Source organism: Pristiophorus japonicus, chromosome 11, assembly GCF_044704955.1.
Source record: "Pristiophorus japonicus isolate sPriJap1 chromosome 11, sPriJap1.hap1, whole genome shotgun sequence".
NCBI lineage: Eukaryota > Metazoa > Chordata > Chondrichthyes > Pristiophoridae > Pristiophorus > Pristiophorus japonicus.
This window is the reverse complement of record NC_091987.1, coordinates 192,781,636-192,805,842: the sequence shown is the minus strand read 5'-3', so window position 1 is coordinate 192,805,842 and position 24,207 is coordinate 192,781,636. Positions and strand designations below refer to the sequence as shown.

The 24,207-nt window shown below is 43.8% G+C and overlaps 1 protein-coding gene across 1 annotated transcript in view; it reads right to left on the bottom strand.

The window, feature by feature from the left end:
* Window positions 1–2,088: 2,088 nt before the first annotated feature.
* LOC139276415 (CXADR-like membrane protein) overlaps window positions 2,089–24,207 on the bottom strand; it is a 140,874-nt gene continuing 118,755 nt past the window's right edge. Inside the window, exons 3-7 of the mRNA XM_070894380.1 lie at window positions 14,368–14,569; window positions 10,147–10,314; window positions 8,176–8,298; window positions 6,920–7,061; window positions 2,089–3,340 (exon numbers count right to left, since the gene is read on the bottom strand). Of these exons, the coding sequence (XP_070750481.1) occupies window positions 3,061–3,340; window positions 6,920–7,061; window positions 8,176–8,298; window positions 10,147–10,314; window positions 14,368–14,569 (915 nt within the window). The 3' untranslated portion in view covers window positions 2,089–3,060. The remainder of the gene's footprint in view (window positions 3,341–6,919; window positions 7,062–8,175; window positions 8,299–10,146; window positions 10,315–14,367; window positions 14,570–24,207) is intronic.

Sequence of the window (24,207 nt, the reverse complement as noted above, 5' to 3'; positions counted from 1 at the left end):
GACAGAAAAGAAAAAGTTAAAAAAAGTAAATTTGGAAAAAAATCTCAAACAACAATTAAAACCTGAAGGAATGAGACTCCACGCTTGCAATAGGTTATGTTCAATGCCAGTGAGATTAACTGGCAGTAATTAACACTTATCACACTGTTAAAAGACTACTTAGACTTGAAATGACTGAACATTCCACAGCGTGTTTACTTCCTATCGACCGTGCAAACACAGCAACTTCATGTCACATTATGCATTTTAACGGGGAACCAGACAGCGAGTTGCCATTTTCACGAAGCTGATGGCAGAGTGGAGCATCTCGGATAGCAACTTTTGGATTTCTGCGTTTAATTGTGTATCTGCCCTCGCCTTAAATAACGGCAAATGCCATTAACCTCACCGTTATTTTGACAGCAATTTTTGGACCATTATCTCTATCAAGGCTAAGGCAACACAAGTTGAAGTACAGAACTTTTTTTTTGGAAGGGGCTGTAATGCCTGTCAACGATAGAATTTTTGGGAGTCTGAAAGCAATATATAACATACATAGATTACAATAAAGTTTGCCTTTGGAGCTTGAGGGCAAGAATCTTATGATAAGTGATTACTGAACACTATTAATGTGAATGAGGAACAGGTTTATGATGCCCATTGCAATCAATCATTACCCGAGAGCCATCAACAGTTGCTGGAGAAGATTTCCTTCCCTGTACTATGGGCTGTGGAAATCTTGTGTTCCCGCAACAAAACTTTATTCTCTGTCATTGGTGTTATTAAGGCAAACAGTGTGTACTAGAGTTAGCAGATATGCAACAGTGTCAACAGATGTTTTATTGCCCTTAACAGTTCTGCTGAAAGGTAAATTCACTGTGCGCATAATTAATTCCACTTAAAGCTGGTGAAGGAGCAGTTTGTAACATAACTGCAATTGTAATGATATTACAGCAGCATTATACCACCTGGTAGGGGTATTTAAAATAATGAAGGGGTTTGATAACATAGAGAAGACACTTCCTCTTATGGGGAATCCAAAACTAGGGGCCATAAATATAAGATAGTCACCAATAAATCCAGTAAAGAATGCAGGAGAAAGTTCTTTACCCAGAGAGTGGTTGGAATGTGGAACTCGCTGCCACATGGAGCAGTTGAAGCGAATAGCGTAGATGCCTTTAAGGGGCAGTTAGGTAAATACATGAGGGAGAAAGGAATAGAAGGTTATGGAGGTAGATTTAAATGAAGTAGGTTGGGAGGAGACTCATGTGAAGCATAAACACTGCCACAGACCACTTGGGGCGAAAGGCCTGTTTCTGTGCTGTAAATTCTATGTATGTCATTTTGTTTACCGTGGCGTTATCCATTTTGGGCTTCCCTCCAAGATTTGTGCAGCCTTGAAATAATCACAAGACACCAAATTTAACTCTGTGTAAGATCTCTCAGGAGAACAGACTTGCTGTGTACATTTGAACCGGTGTTTATCGGAGACACCACTAACTCTACACAGGCCACCAGTAAAAGATTAATAAGGATCAGGCAGAGAAGTAATCTTGGACATGAGTTAGCTAAAACAAACTAATTATCTGTGAATTCAAGTCTCATAAAGAAAGCAGTGAGATGTGAAGCATCTGTTACTCTCTCAGATGCCTAATTAATTTTCTCAACTTACTTACTGAGATCTTTAAAGCCATGCTAACCAACACATTTTCTTGTTAGTTTTATCAGTTTAAAACTCAGGACCATTTTCCTGCCAGGTTTCTTGACATCTAGCTGTAAGAATTGCAATCCCTGTCCACAATATTTAAAGTATGATGTCAATGCACCAGATATGACAAATTATTCAGAAAAATGATCTATAAACTCCACTATATTTGTTATGTTCTTATCACTAAGGGAATCAAGGGATATGGGGGTCAGATGCGAAAGTGGAGTTGAGGTCGAAGATCAGCCATGATCTTATTGAATGGCGGAGCAGGCTTGAGGGGCCGAAAGGGCAGTGGGACGCGTAGCGCTGCCGCGTAGACAGGGTCTCCCCTTCATTAAAGGGAAGGGCCAAGCTTCCGACTCTGCGTGTGGGAAACGGGACCATCACTGGACCACCAGGGAGCGAGGTGCCATGGCAGCAGCCGGTAAGTTGCACATTTAAAACATATTGAACTCGGCCCGGTACGTGGACATCACCTGACGCAGCTTCACAGGGCATACCGAATATTCGCTCCGGGATGAAAACAGGTCGCTGCGCACGGTGATGACGTCATCATCGTCGTTGTCATTGCCAGCGCAGCGGGGCAGGGCGCTACCGGTTACCGCCTCCTGCGGAATTTCACAGAAGTCAGTAGCGGCGCCCTGCCTGGGCGAAAAGCCGTTTGCACTCCATTAGCACCCCCAGGGCACTAACAGAAGGCACAAGCACCCTGAATTTCTCCCACCAAGTCTTCTGAGGCAGCATTCTGGCCAGTTAATGCCCAAAGTGGCAGCAGATTATTATGTCAGGTGCACAATAAAAGGAATTATACTATAGATTGTTTTTCGGTAAGGGTACCAAAGGATATGGGGCATGGGTGGGTAAATGGAGTTGAGCTACAGATCAGCCAGGTCACAAATCAGAATACCGTACGTTGAGTGCCTCCCCGACTTTTTCAATCGCGCTCTGAAATATGGCATCACTTACCCAGTTCTGAACAATGTTAAAATGTCCCCCATATCTGACTATTTCATAGGTTCAGCAAATTCAGACAGAATTCAGTCAGAGTTAAAATGAATCACTTTCTTGTGTGTGCTCTATCATGAAAGCACCAGTGAAGCCTGGCTAAGAACTTTGATGTGCAAAATAGATTCATCTGTTCAATGGTAATCTGTTTTTTTCTGGAGTTTTTCCCTAATCCAGCCAAAATATATGAGGCGATGTCTGGTTTAGGTAAATCCATCCTGTATCCTCAACATAATTTGCTCATGTCAAAATTGGGAAAGGGGCAGGGAAGCTCAGATTGTCCAGCCTTAAATTTAATGTGTTTACTTAGCTGATGAAAATTCCTCAATTACCCAGTAAAACATCTCCCCTTCCTAATCAAGCTATGCTCACACAGTTTGAAAAGCTCTGGTTTGGGCCGGTATCATAACAGGGACAGCTCCCATTCTTTTTATATGTGCCTGAGTTGGTCCATTCCTATCAATCTTGGCCTCCTCTGTTGGTGTGTAAGTAATGGGTGTCTTGTCCTCCTCCGTTGATGGCGTTCGAGGCTGCTGGGAGTAAGGCATGCCGTTTCTGATGGACTTGACTGAGCAGGAGCCAGAGCTTCCTGTCCCCACTGAGGATTGCGTGTTGACAAGCTTTGCCTTTGGTGCCTCGGCATCTTCCCTGTTCAGTGCAATAAAAGAAAATAGTAAAGTGTAACCCATGGCTTGAGGTGAGAATCCATTTTTATACAGCACACTTTTTGCATGAGACCCGGTTAAGCAACTCACTGGAGCTGGTTTCCACCTACAATTCCCCATGTCGAGTCTTCTGAGTTCAGCCATGCCATTGTGAAGTTGGCAAGTGTATTCTAGTCCTTCCCCACAGAGAGGGAGGGTGAGACAAATGGGGACTTTCAGTCACATTTATAACAATGAGAAGGCCTATATATTTTGAATAAAAATATGAATACCACTTTAAATGTTAGGTGCAGCTAGCTGTTTTGAGAATATACATGTGTTATGCAAAAAATTACTTTAAAGAAACATTTCCTGACACCCATCTGCTTAGGTGTTGTTCCATTTAATTTGACACCTTGGTCAGGTACTGACATTCAGGTTGAGCGATGTCCTTGAACCCTACTGTAAGTGACAGGTGTACTTGTGTGGGAAAACATTGGGCTCAATTTTCCTCAAGCCCATTTTCTAGCGCATTGCCAGAGTTACGCCCGTTTTTCTAGGCCAGAAATGTGGCAGAAATATTTTGCCAAAGTTTCCCCGATGTATAATTCAAATTTGGCGCCGCGCAGCGTGTCCAATCACCTTGGGGGGTACCAAGTTGCAGAAGATTACTGCGCAATGGTGACCACCGTGAGATCTGGAGGCCAGTGTAAAAAGAAGTGGCAGAACTTTGGTCAGTACTGTACAAGCTGGGCCGATACTCGAGGGAGAGGGTAAGTCCTGCAAATTCATCATGGTCCTTCAAATCAGCCTGCTGCCTGGCCTGCGATGTAAGCCTACTCATGCCACCCATACTGCCCCCTCCTCTGTTGCTAACCATTTGACTGTTCTGTTATTTTTTGCAGAACTTGAGGCCAACCCTGATGATGCAGAAGATGATTCAGATGAGGATGAGCCTGAAGAGGAGAACATCTTCCAATCCAACCCTCCAGACCAAGAACATGGGGGTGAGTGGGAGGGGCCGGGGATGGAGCTGGATGAAGCTCCCACTGTTCTACTGACTTTGGAGGAGGTGCCGCTCGTGGAAGTGACAGCCCCTTCCATGACTGGTGGTTTGAGTGTTGGTGGGACATTCCATGGTTTCCCACCTTCTGAGGTTGCGGGTCCAGTGGTGGGGTGCAACGATGCACACCCAGGGCCCCACCGTCCCAGGCTGCGGGTCCCAGTGTTGGGGTGTGAGCCACACCCGTGGGGAGGAGGGGAAGGAGAGCTCGACCACGCTCTCCTGAGGTGCAGGATCTAACAGATGTGGTTCAGATTATGTCATTGAGTGCAGAGAGCATTGACCTTACCCGATTACTCCTGGACGCCATCAGTGGGGTGAGTGATGAGGTAGCGGGACTGTCGGGAGAAGTAACAGCAATGACACGAGAAATGGGAACGATATCTGAGACTATCAGTGAGGGAATAGTGGCCATGAGGGAGGAAATGTCAGAGATAGTGCAAACCACATCACTGACCATGAGGGAGGGAATGCCACAGGTAGTTCAGACAGTTTTGCTTAACATGAGGGATGGAATGTTGCAGGTCGTTGAGACACTGTCAGGGCGCATGAGGGACAGCATGTTGGAGATGGCTGCTGCAATAAGGAACACACCCAGACCCCGTATCCATTAACAGAATCGACTGTCACTCCCACTCCAATCCCCACACCATGAATTATGATCATTCCTATGCGCGTGCAGTGCAGCCGTGATCTGGCGAATGGAGAATGCATGTTGAGAGATGGCGCACACAACCCCAGTTGTAGCTTGAAACGATCCATAGATAAAAGTGCAGCTGTTACCTTCACTTCAACTGACAACGCAGTCCTCCCGATGCTTCTAGATTGCAGGTCTGCTTTGACCAACTCACAGATCTCAGTTACAACTTCTTTGTGGAAACACAGCTTTCTGACAGTCTGCATCACTCAAGTGCAGGTACAAATGTCTGTCTCAATATACCAGAGGTGGGTAGGGCCTCCTGCCCAGCACCCTACGGGCTCTGATGTTCCTGATGCGATGAAGTCAAATCAATTGTCTCCTACGTAGCAGCATGATGCAGAAGGCTCACACAAGGTATGGCATTGTCAGTATTGCCCCCATACTTAAATTTTACCTTTGAAAGAAGCTCAAAATGGCAGGAAAGCAGGCAGGACAGGTTCACAGTTCTCTCTCGCTCTCCAGGTCTGTATGGATGGACCACACCCAAAGGTGACTTGTGACCTGTCTTTTCTCTTCTCTCTCCCTTTACTAATTGGAATCTTGTGACTTTTCTCTCTCTCTCTCTCTCTCTCCCCCACTCCACTTTATTAATTGGAGTCTTGTGACTTCTCTCTCTCTCTCCCCCACTCCACTTTATTAATTGGAGTCTTGTGACTTCTCTCTCTCCCTCCCCCACTCATTGCAGTCTTCAGTGCAGCAGGTACCTCGCTCCCCGGGCTCCAAGTCTTCTGATCGGCACCTCGCTCTCTCGCCTCTTCCTCCCACTCCCACTGTCAGGAAACCGGTTTAGTCAGGAAACATGCTTCCAGTCCAGTTTACAGCACAGGCCTTTGCTTTTTTCAATATTGCAAAGACAATAATAACACCTATAACTATGGTGTTACTGTTCAATATATCTAACTAATAGTTTCTAACCGAGATCATGGTCAGACAGGCTGCTTATTTTTTGCCTTCCAAACCACATGGCTACTGACGTAAACTTATACTACAGCCGGAGTGGTTTGTGCAAGGAGTGAGCAGAGTGCGTGAGATATGTGTTACGGCATTGTTCTCTCAGCTCTGAGAACTGGATTCAAAATAATCTTGGGTAAAAGTGATGATCTCGTCTTCTCTTCTAGATAAAAACGGTAAATAAAAAGCCATTGGCACTGAAATCTAACATATCCTCTAATTCAGCATCAACTGCCACCAGTTTGGAAATCACACTGCTGCAGTTGTTATGATGCACTTATTGGAGCAATACCACAAGCGCTTAAGCAGTGGTGTGACTGGGCAGTATGGTGATAGAGGGCCTGCTTCCACCACTATTAGGTTGGCAGTGATCATGAGCTCCATACATCTGTGCTCAAAAATGGGGTGGTACTTAACAACTCCTGTACAATCCCACTGTGTTAAAAAAGGCTGACATAACAGTCTAAGTTAAAGGTTTTAAAAAACATACAAATAAGATGGGCTTAGTTGTACTGCAGCTGGTGTGAAACAAAGGCATTGCACAACCTCTAAGAAGTAGCTTCTCACACCAGCATCAGCAGCATCAGGTTCTTGTTTGTTTGGCACAATGACAGGATCAGAAACCACAAGAATAAATATTATCTGAAACATAAACACTGCACTGATGCAGAAACTGGTGCTTTTCTGCGGTTAGGCTCAAGTCACAGGGATGGGACAATGAATATTTGCACAGACTCAGATCTCTGTCATACCTCACCAGTAATTAGCGACAAGGTCAGTGTTAATATCCAAAATCTAAGAGATAAAAGGCCTGAAACCAGTGCAAACTACCGTGATTGTGCATCTTAGGCTGCTGATTGCAACTCTACCTGATCTCATTTGGTATTTCCTCTTCCTCATAATTATGACTTTCCTTCCTGTACAGTGTGAACCAGATGATAAGGAAGATTATCAGTAACCCAACTATAACTCCAATAACAGCACCAGCAATGATCCCAGGATCTCTCACATCTGGAAATAAAAGAAAGTGGGCAAATTAATATTGACATCCTTGTCCACTTAAATTAATTTGAATGAAAGTATGCATGAGTTTCTTTTCAGTGCAAATATGGGTTATCTTGGCACTCTATTCTTGTACCTTTGCAAAAAATACTTTTTGATGGCATATGTTTTCCTCTCAGTTCTTGCATTTCTTAAAGTCAACTTATTTTTATTCTGTGCTCATTATTGATGAACATGATAATTGTAAATTCAAAATTTCTATTTTCCCACTCTGTCACACTTGACCTATGACCCTCATAATTAAGCAGGCCACACACATAGGGGGAGAAATTTGTGTTGTTTGCGCCTCCCTTTAGCGTCCCTGAGGCACGGGGCCACTACTGCCTCCCATGGAATTCCGCGGGAGGTGCAAACCTGCCGATAGCACCCCGTGCCACTGCGCCGCGATGACGATATCATCACTGTGCGCAGCGACCCATTTTCGTCCCGAAGCAAAAATTTGCTTGCAACCCGTGATGATCGCGCCAGACCCGTGGGTCATGAACAGGACCGCACACAGCTCACAGGGCGAAAATTAAAGGGGAGGTGCGGCGCGCACTTTTTTTTTTTTTACAATGGCCGACTTACCGGTCGCGGCCTTGCCTTGTCCAATTCGCGGGGTGCATACCACGGTGTTGCAGCCCGGCACTCCGCTTCTGTGCCTGGCTGGTGCCATGGCAACTCACTCCCCAGTGGTGAAGTGGTGACCCCTTCTACCCGATGCAGAGTCAGCAACGTGCCCTCACCTTTAACGTAAGGGGAGGGCTCTGTGCTCCCGCCGGCGTTACGCAGCGCTCCGTGTAGCGCTGGTAAATTCCCGCGGTTAGTACCCCAGTCCTGCCCCCAAGATGAAATGGAGAGCGCGACATTTCGCTCCACTTCCTCTTGGAGGTGGTAACCCTAATTTCGCTGCCGGGGCGGTACCAAATTTTGGTCCCATAGAATTAACTTAAAAAGATAAATTTTTTGTATGTTATATTTTTTTCATTGTGAATAAACCTGATTGTAGCTGTATTGCTGGCTGCACACATTTGGGTACAATTCCCAAATTCTTTGATATTGTTTATTCAGGTAGATAACTCACGCATAATTGTGACATCAACAATGCAGCTTTCTTGCCCTGCCTCATTCGTGGCACTGCATTGGTATAGTCCAGCGTTCACATGGCTCAAGTTCCTCAGCAACAGTCTTTCTGGAGTTATTGAACCTTAAAAAGAAAGTTTAGCTTAGTTACATGGTCAATGCTGCAAGGGGCATTTGGAAAGCTAAAAATTCAAAGATTATCAAATAAGAAAGGGAAGGAAGGAGGGAAGGGAGAAGGGAAAAGAAGTGAAGGGAGAAGGGAAAGGAAGGGAAGGGAGAAGGAAGGAAGGAAGAATTTGCAACTTCTGAAAATTTCTATCATATTTTTGCTGTATGAGTTTGAGTATTTTCTCACGTTATCAGGTATTTTCACTGAACTATGTTCCCCTCCAGACCTCTTTTTTTAATGAGTTTTTTTTCTTCCTTTCTTTTATGTACATTACATTTTCTGACCAAGAAGGCAAGCAGACGACCTTCTCTCAGGTCTAGGTAAGTGACACTTAGTAACTGGACACTAGGAAGTGCTTGAATGTGTCCCAATATGAGATTCCTTCTGAGTTTCCATCTCTCTCTGTTGGAAAGCACTTAGCCTTCACGCTGTGCCTCTCTTGAAGGCAAAGCAGAGTACAGGAACTCACCACGAGGGGAATGGAGGGTATAACCCCCCCCTTCCTCCCCCCCCCCCCCCCAAATCTAGGTTGGATCTTGTACTCAGCAGTCTTTGGCTGTCTGGCAATATATATAGGACATTGGACTTTGTCTATGGAGTAGTCCAAGGAGGGGGAAAATACATGCTTGGCTCTGAACAATATTGTTTGTGCTGTTCCCAGGTGCTAGGGTGCCCATTATGCCAAATATCACTACTCAACAGGTAAGCTATGTCTCTAGTTTCAATGCAGAGAATTCTAATTTTGTGTTATTTTAAAATTCTAATGCCATCCTCCACAAGGTAACATTTAAAAACAGTGAAATTGTGGACAATTAAGGGAACATAACTGCAGAGAGAGAGCATCCTCACTGCAGTGCTGTAACATAACTGGGCATGTGAGCGACTGGCCTACTGCTCACATACATTTTTCATTAAACAAAACACAAAAAGCTGCGGGTGCTGGAAATCAAAATCAAAACAAAAAGAAAATGCTGGCAACCAAAACGTGGCTGATCAGCCAGTACTTGTGGAGAAAACAGATGATGAGTTAACATTTCACCTGAGAATTGGAAGATGTCACAGATGGGCAGTTTTTTTTTTTAAATGCCGTTCATCTGTCATATCTTCCACCTCTGACGAATGGTCCACACCTGAAACATTATCATCATCATCATCATAGGCAGTCCCGCGAAATCAAGGAAGACCTGCTTCCACTCCACGAGTGAGTTCTCAGGTGATTCGGGAATTACAGTCTCTGTCACAGGTGGGACAGACAGTCGTTGAAGGAAAGGGTGGGTGGGGAGTCTGGTTTGCCGCACGCTCTTTCCGCTGCCTGCGCTTGTCCTCCGCATGCTCTCGGCTACAAGACTCGAGGTGCTCAGCGCTCTCCCGGATGCTCTTCCTCCACTTAGGGCGGTCTTTGGCCAGGGATTCCCAGGTGCTGATGGGGATGTTGCACTTTATCAAGGAGGCTTTGAGGGAGTCCTTGAAATGTTTCCTCTGCCCACCTTGGGCTCGCCTGCCATGTAGGAGTTCCGAATAGAGCGCTTGCTTTGGGAATCTCGTGTCGGGCATGCGGACAATGTGGCCTGCCCAATGGAGCTGGTCAAGTGGTCAGTGTTTCGATGCTGGGGATGTTGGCCTGATCTCACAACAAATGCTGGCTGACCTGTTGAATATTTCAATATTTTCTTAAGCCATATAAATCTGATTTGAAATCCTTTTTTCTATACAGAAATGAGTCTAAGCATGGCACCCTGATTTGGAAAACATAGCCTCTGTGGGTATGGAACACAAGTCTACTGTAAAATTTTATTCACCAACCTATGCGTGAACTGGGTTGAAATTTGGCTTGGTGTCCTTTTGAATCCAAAAGATGTTCCCACTTATACAGGATGGGGTCGGTGCCTTTCTCTGATTTACACTGAAGTTTGATATCATTTCCTTGCAGTAACTGCCCTTGGGTCCAGCACTTGGGTTTAGAAGGTCTGACTGAAGTAGAACAGAGATATTTTGATTGAGGTCACACATTTTAATCAGTATACTGCATTTTACAACAGGCATTATTAATTCCCCCCATTATAGCTAGTTATAATGCATGTTAGGTATAGGACAGGAATTCAGATATATTAGTACCATACAGGCATATCTGTGTACTGCATGGTTCGTGCAACTGTCAATAAACTCTTATTTGTAAATCATATGTGTCTTCCAAGCAGGTACAAGCTGTGTTTCCCACAGGAGCAGAAGAGGTATTTGACAGCAAAAGAGCATTGATGATAAAGAAGCTGCATTTGAAAGTACAATAGTTTGTTTCATTTGTTTAGCTGGATGTGCCACTGCTTAATGGCTTCCGACACCACTATTCCTTAACGCCTCATTCAATAAGTCACATATACACCAAACAGAATACTGTGAGATCAATGCTAGGTACATATTAATCAACCTCCTACCCTTTTAATTAGGTTCTTTCAAAAATATTTTATTCACTTCTATTATAAAAGCTATTATGGATTCTGCTTCTAGCACCGTTTCTGGTAAAACATTCTAACCGGGAAATTGCGTAGCGTCCCGTTTGGGGGCGGTAACATCTGCAACTTCCTGTGCCGCTCACGAAATTGGGGTTACCGCCCCGAGAGGAAGTGGAGCACAAAAGAACGCGCTCCACTTCCTCTCTGGGATGCTAATGGGGCGGGAGCAAAGTAAGCGGGGCGCAGCGTTATGCACTGGACCACGTAGCACTGCTGCATAGAAAGGGCTCTCCCCTTCATTAAAGGGGAGGACCAAGCTGCAAACTCTGTGGGGCCCTACCTGGACCACTGGGGAACGGGGTGCCATGCCATCAGCCCAGCACTCAAATGGAGTACCGGGCCTTCAAATCGTGGCACGGACCCAGTGTTCAAGGAGGCAACAAGTAATTCGGCCGATTTATTTATTCACACGCACGTCACCTCCCCTTGAACTAGCGCCCCACGCGTGCCTGGCTGCCATGGACGCGCCCCCTGAAGCTGTCACCTGGCATCGCCCGGCGCAGCTTTCAGGGGGCAATACAACATTTTTTTACAGGGCAAGAACGGGTTGCTGCATACGGTGATGACATCATCAGCGGCGCGGGGCACTACCGGTTACCGTCGCCGCTAAACTCCTGTGGAATTTAGTGGGAGTTGTTAGCAGCGCCATACCTGGGCGAAAAGTCGTTTGACCCCAATTTCTCCCCCTCTATCTCCTAACAACCCCCTGCATAAAGGAAATTCTCCGAACCTCTCCCTTTGTTCTTTGGGTGATTAGCTCAAATTAATGTTCTCTGCTTACTGACTCACCAATAGGAATTAGTTCTTCCTGACTGTCCAACCTTATCAAAACGTCTTATAATTTTTGAATACCTCTTGAACCTCTTAACCTTCTTTGTTCTAATAAAAAGAGCCCCAGTTTCTTTAGTCTCTCATCAGTGAAGTCTCACGCCACAGAGCAGAAGAGGAGAAGATTGGAATTTTTTTTTGCGATTAATTATTCCATGTAGTTCTTCTGATTGTACAGCAGGTGGCACTCCAGGTAAATGTACTGTTTATTTGTGCAAACAAATCTCTGCACAACCAGAGACTGCCACCACTCCACTTTCAATCAGTTTTTAAATAAATCAAATCTGTGACTTGACCTGTAGGTGAACTCAGAGTTGCAGTCTCTCTGTCTTGAAGTTGTGACTTTGATTTTTGGCATGTTTCCTCCATAGTTGAGGAAAATCGGCTTCTAATATATTTAAAGAAGGGAAGAACTTGTATTTACATAGCTCAGGCGTTGCAAAGCTCTTTATAGCCAATTAATTACTTTTTATTTTTGAACTATAGGCACTGGCGTAAATGTGGAAAAGCGGCAACCAATTTATACACAGCAAGATCCCACAAACAGCAATGTGATAATAACCCCCCCAGATAATCTGTTTTTAGTGATGTTGGCTGAGGGATAAATATTGGCCAGAACACTGGGGAGAACTCCCCTGCTCTTCTTCGAATAGTGCCATAGGATCTTTTACGTCCACCTGAGAGAGCAGACGGGGCTTTGGTTTAATGTTTCATCTGAAAAACGTTTAGTAATAATGGGATAAAATGATGGTTGTTAATATAACACGATGACATATATAAACAAAATCTATAAATCCACATCTAACATATGTCTGTGCCCTTCACATTTCCTCTGTCTCACACACAGAAAAATGAAATCCTGTCTGACCTACAACTGACCCAAGAAAGGCACAGCAGTTTCAGCTCGTGGCCTTACACAAAGAAAGTTAGTTTACACATAGCTACCGTGTTCCTTACATAGTTTAATGTTCCTGTCCTTGTAAATAATCACTCCGCTGTTTTATAACAGTTTTTTGTGTGTCCTCCTGCACATGCGCACCCTGGACTCCGCCCCCTTTTTGTGCATGCGTGTTCAATGCATGCGCAGTGCGACATGCGAGGACGCCGGAAGTGGGGCCGAACCATGACTTGCGTGGAGCTCATTGCCACTGGAGCTGCTTCTCAGGCTTTTGAATTATTTCCAGGACTTTTGCTTAAAATATCGCTGTGATTATCTACAGGAAAGGACATCCTCTGACCTACCATGGGAAACCACCCAATCTAATTCAAAGATACTTTCTTAAGTATTCTCTACCCCAGGGGGTTGTGGATGCTCAGTCATTGAGTAAATTCAAGACTGAGATCGCTAGATTGAATATAGGGATCGGGTGAGAAAGTAGAATTGATGTAGAAGATCAGCTGTGATCTTATTGAATGTCAGAACAGGCTTGAGGGGCCATATGGCCTACTCCTGCGACTATTTTTTGTGTTCTTATGAACTTATGTCTAGAACGTAAAATGTTCCCCTGATCCAGTAATTTTTAATAAGTAGTCACCGACAGTATGTGTACAGATGCCTGTCACCCATAATATGTTCTGTCAGTGCCCAAGGATTATTCAGTGGTACACTTCTAACAATAAGTAACGTTTGATGATACATGAGCATGACTCTGACGTTAATTCAAATTAAAAATAGCAGATCTCCAAAAGCACTGTTCATGGTGAACAAGAGAATACTGTGTTTTAGAACAACAGGGATGTTAGCAACAAAATGAGACAGGGAAAGTATTACAGGAAGTGCACAAGATAGTCAAACTCCAGTGGCATTGCACACAAGATCTGAGACCAAGTGTAGTCTTTGGGTGAAGTGAAGTTAGAGGATGGGGATAATTGGACCACGACACAGACAAACAATTCAGTGCCCATTTTAAAGTCATATATTCTGCCTTTATTTTAACACCTATTGTTATGTTTGCTAACCTCACCAATGAGTAAGACTTGCTACCAGGGGGCACACCTGTGGGAGACCTAAGGGTCACCTGTGCACCCTGGGCAAGCAGGTATAAAAGGCAATCCACCATGCTGCTTCCTCACTTTGGAGTTACATTAAAGAGACCACGGTCACAATGGTTTGAGCTGACAACACAGTCTTGTGAAGTTATTCTGAACTTAACATCTATGATATATTATTCTTTCTACTTAAGTATCAAACCTTGTGGCAATTTGGGAAAGAGCAGTAGAGTTGAGTGGAGCATAGGATCTTCTCTGTAGTACAGGCTGAGGAACTGGAAAGACTCAATATTGAGACACTACAGTGTTGCCATTGGTGGGAGAGTGTAATAACAGTGTGGCAAGTTGACATTAAGTGGGTTTCATTATATAGGTCAATGTTGGAGTTTAGAATGTGAAAAGTTGATGCAAAACTGTGACAAAAGCATGACAACAGGAAATTAGGTTTCAAGGACAGGAATGGGTTTTGGGTGTAAGATCTTTTATTATAGGCACATGCTCAAAAATATTTTGAAAAGTGAATTAATTCAATACAGCTGACTGGACTACCATAAACCAGATAAAAACACATTGATTAAGAATGTTTGCCAGATATTTGTCATTATTATTACATCTTTTCAATGCTGAGCCCATAAAAAGGTTTAATTACTTTACAGAACAACTCAATATTAAAATTAATCTTTTTCCAGATGCTTACCCAGAACTATAAGATTAATAGTCTCCCAGTCATACACGCCTGCATTTTTCACTTTGCATGTGTACAGCCCAGAATCTGTTGACCGCAGGGAGGATATTTTAATGGAAGCATCTCCCATCAGGTAATCTGCTGCAAAGGAGATTCTTCCTCTCTGTTTTGTACTTATATTCTCATACACTGAACCCAATGAATAAGTGATCACCTGTGAATCAAGCAGAATGGAATTAGATCAATCTCGAATAGCGTAATTGCAACTCATTTTAAAACAAAAGATGAGCCCCTGATGTTCGGGCTCAAGATTGGTATAACAAGTTTTGGGTCTGCCTTAGATATTCTTCAGGGTGCAGTGGTACTGGTTACTCCAGTAAGTGGTTCAAGTCTCTTGCGTTTAGGCATCTGCCTGCAATTTTATAGGATGTAACCCCCTTGTGATCTGATCATGTCCCCTTCACTTGCATTTCTCCAAGATAGACTGAGACATAGACCAGAACAAAGACTATGAAAAGGCTAGATTTCTGATGATTATATTCGGTGGTGGGCCATTCACAGTCTGGCTATTACCAAGGATGTTTGTTGGTCAAGGAAATCTCTGTCATCCTTTGAAGCCAAAGACCTAAATTGTATGACATTCATATTTGTCTGTACACTATCATGGACACTATTGGACAGAATGACACTAATAGTCCTGCGCTCATCAGACACTAGCATATTAAACCTCTTATTCCATAGGAACAATCTACAGATGCATATTAATGCTTTCAGCATACATAGAAACATAGAAACATAGAAAAATAGGTGCAGGAGTAGGCCATTCGGCCCTTCTAGCCTGCACCGCCAATCAATGAGTTCATGGCTGAATATGCAACTTCAGTACCCCCTTCCTGCTTTCTCGTCATACACCTTGATCCCCCTAGTAGTAAGGACTTCATCTAACTCCCTTTTGAATATATTTAGTGAATTGGCCTCAACAACTTTCTGTGGTAGAGAATTCTACAGGTTGACCACTCTCTGGGTGAAGAAGTTTCTCCTCATCTCGGTCCTAAATGGCTTACCCCTTATCCTTAGACTGTGACCCCTGGTTCTGGACTTCCCCAACATTGGGAACATTCTTCCTGCATCTAACCTGTCTAAACCCGTCAGAATTTTAAACGTTTCTATGAGGTCCCCTCTCATTCTTCTGAACTCCAGTGAATACAAGCCCAGTTGATACAGTCTTTCTTGATAGGTCAGTCCCGCCATTCCGGGAATCAGTCTGGTGAACCTTCGCTGCACTCCCTCAATAGCAAGAATGTCCTTCCTCAAGTTAGGAGATCAAAACTGCACACAATACTCCAGGTGTGGCCTTACCAAGGCCCTATACAACTGTAGCAACACCTCCCTGCCCTGTACTCAAATCCCCTCGCTATGAAGGCCAAAATGACATTGGCTTTCTTAACCGCCTGCTGTACCTACATGCCAACCTTCAATGACTGATGTACCATGACACCCAGGTCTCGTTGCACCTCTCCTTTTCCTAATCTGTCACCATTCAGATAATAGTCTGTCTCTCTGTTTTTACCACCAAAGTGGATAACCTCACATTTATCCACATTATACTTCATCTGCCATGCATTTGCCCACTCACCTAACCTATTCAAGTCACTCTGCAGCCTCATAGCATCCTCCTCGCAGCTCACACTGCCACCCAACTTAGTATCATCCGCAAATTTGGTGATACTACATTTAATCCCCTCGTCTAAATCATTAATGTACAGTGTAAACAGCTGAGGCCCCAGCACAGAACCTTGCGGTACCCCACTAGTCACTGCCTGCAATTCTGAAAAGTGCCCATTTACTCCTACTCTTTGCTTCCTGTCTGACAACCAGTTCTCAATCCATGTCAGCACACTACCCCCAATCCCATGTGCTTTAACTTTTCACATTAATCTCTTTTGTGGGACCTTGTCGAAAGCCTTCTGAAAGTCCAAATATACCACATCAACTGCTTCTCCCTTGTCCACTCTACTGGAAACATCCTCAAAAAATTCCAGAAGATTTGTCAAGCATGATTTCCCTTTCACAAATCCATGCTGACTTGGACCTATCATGTCACCTCTTTCCAAATGCGCTGCTATGACATCCTTAATAATTGATTCCATCATTTTACCCACTACTGAGGTCAGGCTGACCGGTCTATAATTCCCTGTTTTCTCTCTCCCTCCCTCCTTTTTTTAAAAAGTGGGGTTACATTGGCTACCCTCCACTCGATAGGAACTGATCCAGAGTCAATGGAATGTTGGAAAATGACTGTCAATGCAACCGCTATTTCCAAGGCCACCTCCTTACGTACTCTGGGATGCAGTCTATCAGGCCCTGGGGATTTATCGGCCTTCAATCCCATCAATTTCCCCAACACAATTTCCCGACTAATACGGATTTCCCTCAGTTCCTCCTCCTTACTCGACCCTCTGACCCCTTTTATATCTGGAAGGTTGTTTGTGTCCTCCTTAGTGAATACTGAACAAAAGTACTTGTTCAATTGGTCTGCCATTTCTTTGTTCCCAGTTATGACTGCCCCTGATTCTGACTGCAGGGGACCTACGTTTGTCTTTACTAACCTTTTTCTCTTTATATATCTATAGAAACTTTTGCAATCCGTCTTAATGTTCCCTGCAAGCTTCTTCTCGTACTCCATTTTCCCTGCCCTAATCAAACCCTTTGTCCTCCTCTGCTGAGTTCTAAATTTCTCCGTCCCCGGGTTCGCTGCTATTTCTGGCCAATTTGTATGCCACTTCCTTGGCTTTAATACTATCCCTGATTTCCCTTGATAGCCACGGTTGAGCCACCTTCCCTTTTTTATTTTTACACCAGACAGGAATGTACAATTGTTGTATTTCATCCATGCAGTCTCTAAATGTCTGCCATTGCCCATCCACAGTCAACCCCTTAAATATCATTCGCCAATCTATCCTAGCCAATTCACGCCTCATACCTTCAAAGTTACCCTTCTTTAAGTTCTGGACCATGGTCTCTGAATTAACTGTTTCATTCTCCATCCGAATGCAGAATTCCACCATATTATGGTCATTCTTCCCCAAGGGGCCTCGCACAACGAGATTGCTAATTAATCCTCTCTCATTACACAACACCCAGTCTAAGATGGCCTCCCCCCTAGTTGGTTCCTCGACATATTGGTCTAGAAAACCATCCCTTATGCACTCCAGGAAATCCTCCTCCACCGTATTGCTTCCAGTTTGGCTAGCCCAATCTATGTGCATATTAAAGTCACCCATTATAACTGCTGCACCTTTATTGCATGCACCCCTAATTTCCTGTTTGATGCCCTCCCCAACATCACTACTACTGTTTGGAGGTCTGTACACAACTCCCACTAATGTTTTTTGCCCTTTGGTGTTCTGCAGCTCTACCCATATAGATTCCACATCATCCAAGCTAATGTCCTTCCTAACTATTGCATTAATCTCCTCTTTAACCAGCAATGCTACCCCACCTCCTTTTCCTTTTATTCTATCCTTCCTGAATGTTGAATACCCCTGGATGTTGAGTTCCCAGCCCTGATCATCCTGGAGCCACGTCTCCGTAATCCCGATCACATCATATTTGTTAACATCTATTTGCAGTTAATTCATCCACCTTATTACGGATATTCCTTGCATTAAGACACAAAGCCTTCAGGCTTGTTTTTTTAACACCCTTTGTCCTTTTAGAATTTTGCTGTACAGTGGCCCTTTTTGTTCTTTGCCTTGGGTTTCTCTGCCCTCCACTTTTCCTCATCTCCTTTCTGTCTTTTGCTTTTGTCTCCTTTTTGTTTCCCTCCATCTCCCTGCATTGGTTCCCATCCCCCTGCCATATTAGTTTAACTCCTCCCCAACAGCACTCGCAAACACTCCCCCGAGGACATTGGTTCCGGTCCTGCCCAGGTGCAGACCGTCCGGTTTGTACTGGTCCCACCTCCCCCAGAACTGGTTCCAATCCCTCCCTACTGCACCACTGCTCAAGCCACGTATTCATCTGCGCTATCCTGCGATTCCTACTCTGACTAGCACGTGGCACTGGTAGCAATCCCGAGATTACTACTTTTGAGGTCCTACTTTTTAATTTAGCTCCTAGCTCCTTAAATTCGTTTTGTAGGACCTCATCCCTTTTTTTTTTACCTATGTCGTTGGTACCAATGTGCACCACGACAACTGGCTGTTCTCCCTCCCTTTTTAGAATGTCCTGCACCCGCTCCGAGACATCCTTGACCCTTGCACCAGGGAGGCAACATACCATCTTGGAGTCTCGGTTGCGGCCGCAGAAATGCCTATCTATTCCCCTCACAATTGAATTCCCTATCACTATCGCTCTCCCACTCTTTTTCCTGCCCTCCTGTGCAACAGAGCCAGCCACGGTGCCATGAACTTGGCTGCTGCTGCCCTCCCCTGATGAGTCATCCCCCCCAACAGTACTCAAAGGAGTATATCTGTTTTGTAGGGGGATGACCCCAGGGGACCCCTGCACTACCTTCCTTGCACTGCTCTTCCTGCTGGTCTTCCATTCCCTAGCTAGCTGTGGACCCTTCTCCTGCGGTAAGACCAACTCGCTACACGTGCTACTCACGTCGTTCTCAGCATCGTGGATGCTCCAGAGTGAATCCACCCTCAGCTCCAATTCCGCAACACGGTCCATCAGGAGCTGGAGGCGGATACACTTCCCGCACACGTAATTGTCAGGGACACCGGAAGTGTCCCTCAGTTCCCACATGGTACAGGAGGAGCATATCACGTGAACGAGCTCTCCTGTCATGACTTAACCCTTAGATTAACTTAAATTGGCAACAACAATGCTAAAGTTTACTCACTGTTATAGGAGAAAAAAGAAAAACTAATCACCAATCACCAGCCAATCACTTACCCACTTGGCTGTGACGTCACCTTTCTGTTTCTTTCTACTTCTTTTTTGCCTTCTCCCTGTAGCTGCACAAGTACGCCTCTCGCCGAACTCGCGCTGTTCCTGGTCTCACTGCCCTTTATAGGCCTCTCGCCGACCCCGGAACTCCCGCCTCTCCACGCACCTCCTCGACGCTGCTCCCGGTCTCACTGGCCTTTATAGGCCTCTCGCCGACCCCGGAACTCCCGCCTCTCCACGCACCTCCGACGCTGCTCTCGGTCTCACTGGCCTTTATAGGCCTCTTGCCGACCCCGGAACTCCCGCCTCTCCACGCACCTCCGACGCTGCTCCCGGTCTCACTGGCCTTTATAGGCCTCTCGCCAACCCCGGAACTCCCGCCTCTCCACGCACCTCCTCACCATAATGTATGCTCCCTGCAGCTAAGTGACTCAACCAACTGCATTTAATTTTAACTCTGTGCATTGGAATCATCATGAAATAATCCAATAATAATCCAAGATAAACAACAATGCTCTGTTTTTGTCACATTATCTTTGTAAGGCTGTTCAAACTGTCCTTTTTTATCAAGATGGTCCCTCACAGAGAGATCATGAGTAATGTTGCAACACAAAACCACAACTGAAAAACAGAAATAAATTCATATTTAACAGCAACAACTGACAACAATGGTAGGAAGAGTTTTTTAAAAAAAGATCCCGACGATGATTTGTGCTGAAAGAGAAAATAAACTCAACACATAGATTGAACTCAGTTTTTGGTGTCAAGCATTTTAAAACTGTAGCCAATGGTGAACGCCCCATTTTCTCACCATCGATTGCCATTAGTAATACAAACTTGTTCTGGGCAGCAGCAGAGAGTCACTTTTATCAAGGGACTTTTAAGAGCTCTTGCTGAATTTGTTGGCACTGCTCCTGCCCAGGATCTGATGGGGGACGGTGTTAAGTGGAATCGTGAATGGAGGAGAGCTGTGAAATTGCTATAACTCCGCTCCTCTGAAACTGCCACCAAAATATTGGCCCAAAAATTGTGGTCGGATGCTTCCCTCCAACTAAAATACCTGGTGGTCCCAGAGGAACGTAGACTTGCTCTCCGAGGCCTAGTTGCGCAGTCCAGTATACAGGCCTATGTCTTCCAGGAGCGTATGCGTATTCTGGGATCACATGGGCCTGGACCACCAATCAAAATGTAGTATTTGCATCCCTAAAATCAATCATATTCAATGAGAATACCCCTAAAATCAATCATTCAATGAGAATACCCCTAAAATCAAATAAAACACCCAAATAAATAAAAAGATTTCACTTTTTTAAAATTAATAGGAATTGCATTAAATTGTTTTAAAGAAAAATTTATTTTTGTGAATTAAAAAAAATGTTTTAATAGTGTTCAAAATAAACCTACTTTCATAGGCAGGGTTTTTAATATAAAAATAAGTAATAACATTTATTTTTTCTATGTTTTAAAACTCTTACACTGGTAAAAGTAGGCTAAATAAGAGTTTGAAGGACTTTCACTGGGTAAGAGTTGGGCAAATAGCCCAAATCTCCGCTTGCGAATGTCCTTCTCCCGGGGATGTGTGCGATCGCAAAAGCCGGTTCTTGGCACATGCACATCGAACGCCGAGAACCGGCATTTGCGAGGCCTCTTTGGGTGCATGCGCACATCGTACGCACCCGGAGAGGCCGCAATTCACGGGCCATTAAGAAAGGCCTTTGAAGTGCTGTAAATAGAGCATATGATACAATAAAAATGTAAAAGGATGTACTCAACATCAGGAATACCATAAAAGCAGTGGGCAACCAGTCAAAAAAGAACAGGAGAAGAAAGCAATTTTCTCAGTGAAGGTATCCGGGACACTACTGGTGATGGAGAGGCGCTGATGTTGATGAAGGAAGAAGAGTTAGTCAGCCTCATAATAACGTCGTATTAGTGAAAGACTCACGGACAGAAAGGTCACCTGACCTCTAGAAAACTAAGCTTCTTCAAGGAAAGTGCCACCACGTCTTTTTCCTGAAGTGGATGACAAGCAATATCTTATTGGATGAACAAAATGAAGAACAGTTCCCTTTGTACTTGTCATTTCTGCCTTATATTGCCATCAGTCCAAAACATCATGGCCTGCTTCTGCTCGATTGCGCTGGTTTTGCAACACAATTCGACCAAAATCGACATAGCCAGCGCAAAAGATGACGGAATTTTAAGCGCAATTTGCATTCGGTGCAACCTGAGTTTCCGCGATCTTTTGCGCTAGTTTTAAAAACACCGCGCTGGCAGCAGGTGCCGGCCACACAATTAGCCACGGCCCCAGGGTGAATTTCCGCTAATTGCTCTCGTTTGCAGGCCTTCAGGGAGGCTTTCAAAATTAAGCTGTTACTTTTGGCTGCGGGCCCACTAAAACCTAAGTTTTAAAAGCTTTTAAAGTAATTTTTGTTTTGATTTGGTAAGTAACTGACGAATGTACCCCAATATAACTAGAAAATAGTTTTATATAATTTTAAAAATGAATTTCAGTAATTTAAAATCATGTTACTCAGCAGTGGTTCATTGACACTGATTACAAAATGCTTATTTTTTGTGATTAAACCTATTTTCAGCCATTTTAGTCACACTTCAACAAATTACCACTTTTAAATACAGGTGAAACCTCCCTTATCCAGAACCATCCCTTCTCCAGAACCATTCCCGGCCATCGGGTGGCGCATGCGCAGAACTCCAACATGAACAAATTGAAGTCCTGCCATGCTGGCCTGACCAACCTCCTCCCCCCCCACCCCCACCCCACCTCCATTCCATGATCTCTCTGCCGCACTCCCAGCTCCAAGCCAGCCAGCCCCGATATCCCCTTGCTCAGTACCTGTACCATCCAATTTAAAGTGACCACCCCTCGTCCGGAAAAATCCCCTATCCAGAACAGATCAGGTCCCGTGGGTTCTGGATAAGGGACGTTCAACCTGTATATGAAGCAAATTTTTTTTTTTTAATTACGTTATAAAATGCTGCCCGATTGCTCAGGATCTGGCAGATTTTGCATTCCCCGATATGTAAATGAGTTTGAACGAAAACTAGGGGGGAAAAAAAAACACTTTTCAAAAAGGGCGCTATTTGCAATTGCGCCCAAAGTAGAAACTCTATCCTCGTATCTATCAGCATAGGCTGTCGAAGTGGCAAATTTAAATAATTTCATTTAACATCTGCCTGAGTGTCTTAACTGTCTGCTGTCTAAGTTAAAATGCTGTGGAACAGAATGTGCAGCGTTCACAGCTGGCCAGTAAATGTATTTAATGCGGCATAATTATCTAAAATACCCTAATACCCAACACTCTGAACATTGACCTGTGATGTCTGTGTTCCGCTATTGAGCAATATCTTATAAATGAATCATAAAATATGTGTGGGTTTTGTATGTCGTCGCAGCAGTGATCCTTGCTGGAGGATGGATGGAGGGCCACAGGGAATTTTATGTTGCTCACACTAATATTTCCTCACCACTGAACCTAGCCATGAAAAGGATGTAACTCAGCATATTTCTGAATCGATGATGTGGTCCTTTCAAAAACTAAATCCCACTAACGGTCAGAGAACATTTTCATATGGTGATTAATTATTTCTTTCACTTCCCTTTATTTCTTTCCAGAATACTGGCAGTAACACTCATGAAGTAAACACAGCACTGACTGTGATTATTCCAGTTTCTAAGTGATTATTCTACTTTACTGTCAAAAACTGCTCTGCCCACAATCTGTCCAGTTGAAAATCAGGCACTGCACAGCAATAAAAGAGAGACAAAACAAGAGTGGGAAAATAAACAAATGGCCGTGGAGGTCCCCTGGTGAGAGCTAAGAACATAAGCTCTACTCAGTTCAATGCTGCGCACTTGATAGCTGAGCCTGTATTAAGGCTCCGTGGCTCTAAACAAAGCATTAGGGTAGCTTTAGAATCTGTTAAACCCAACCGTTTTGTTCACCCTGCAAATCCATAGAAACAGGGCTTGGCATATAAACATCACCATATTACAATAACATTCTTCTAGCCTTATTTGTTCCACTTAACTCTGCCATCCTGTTTATTTATGTACTCAGTGAAGTCGGTTTGAACGTGCAGTTTAGTACAATTATACTGTATCTTTTGAAAGCATACCATAGTGAAACAGCAAACTTTTGTCAGTGCCAGTGAGTAACCTCACTTAGATTGTCATATAAATGTTTGCCCAAACACACAAAATGACACATTCGTTCTGTTCTAGGGAGGACGGAGAATGTAAATATTATCGTTAGATGTATGAATGATAAACAAATGCTTCGTTGCTCATTTTCTGCTTTAATTTATGTTTTCTATACAAAGACTTTCAGATATCCTATGCCGGTGACTAGCCTTAATATCCTTTGCGTCAGTGGCAAAGGTTAGTGACACTGTTTAAATATAACAACGCAGTTCTTTGGCCTTGCAATTATGGCATGGGATATGAGGAATGTTAATTGATTCGGTCTAACATCTCCCTTCAATCGAGGAGGAAGGAACCTTCATCCCACAACATAACTTATTTCGTTCAAACAGATAAAAGCTGTTTTGGTTAATTGAAAGGTTATCATTTTAACGTTCTATTTCTGGTAAAGACTGTAATTTATAATGAATGTACTGCTGGCATTTACTTCACTATTTTAATAAAGCAGTTCCTTAAATAACCCTTGGTTAATTTGCACAGAGATTAAACAGTTCAATGTTTGCATTTTAACCAGCGGAAAGATTGTCGCTTTAACAGGTGCAAATTAATATTTAAATGTTAATTATTCTTTCATCCTTTATAGGTTGAACCACAATTCACTTTACAAAAAAATACCAATGAGACGCTACCATTTACACAAGAATCCAAAAAGAAAACAAGGTGAAGTCAGATCAGATCAGAATGTTGCTTTTTTTAAGTTAATAAATAACTCAATTTACTAAAATAGC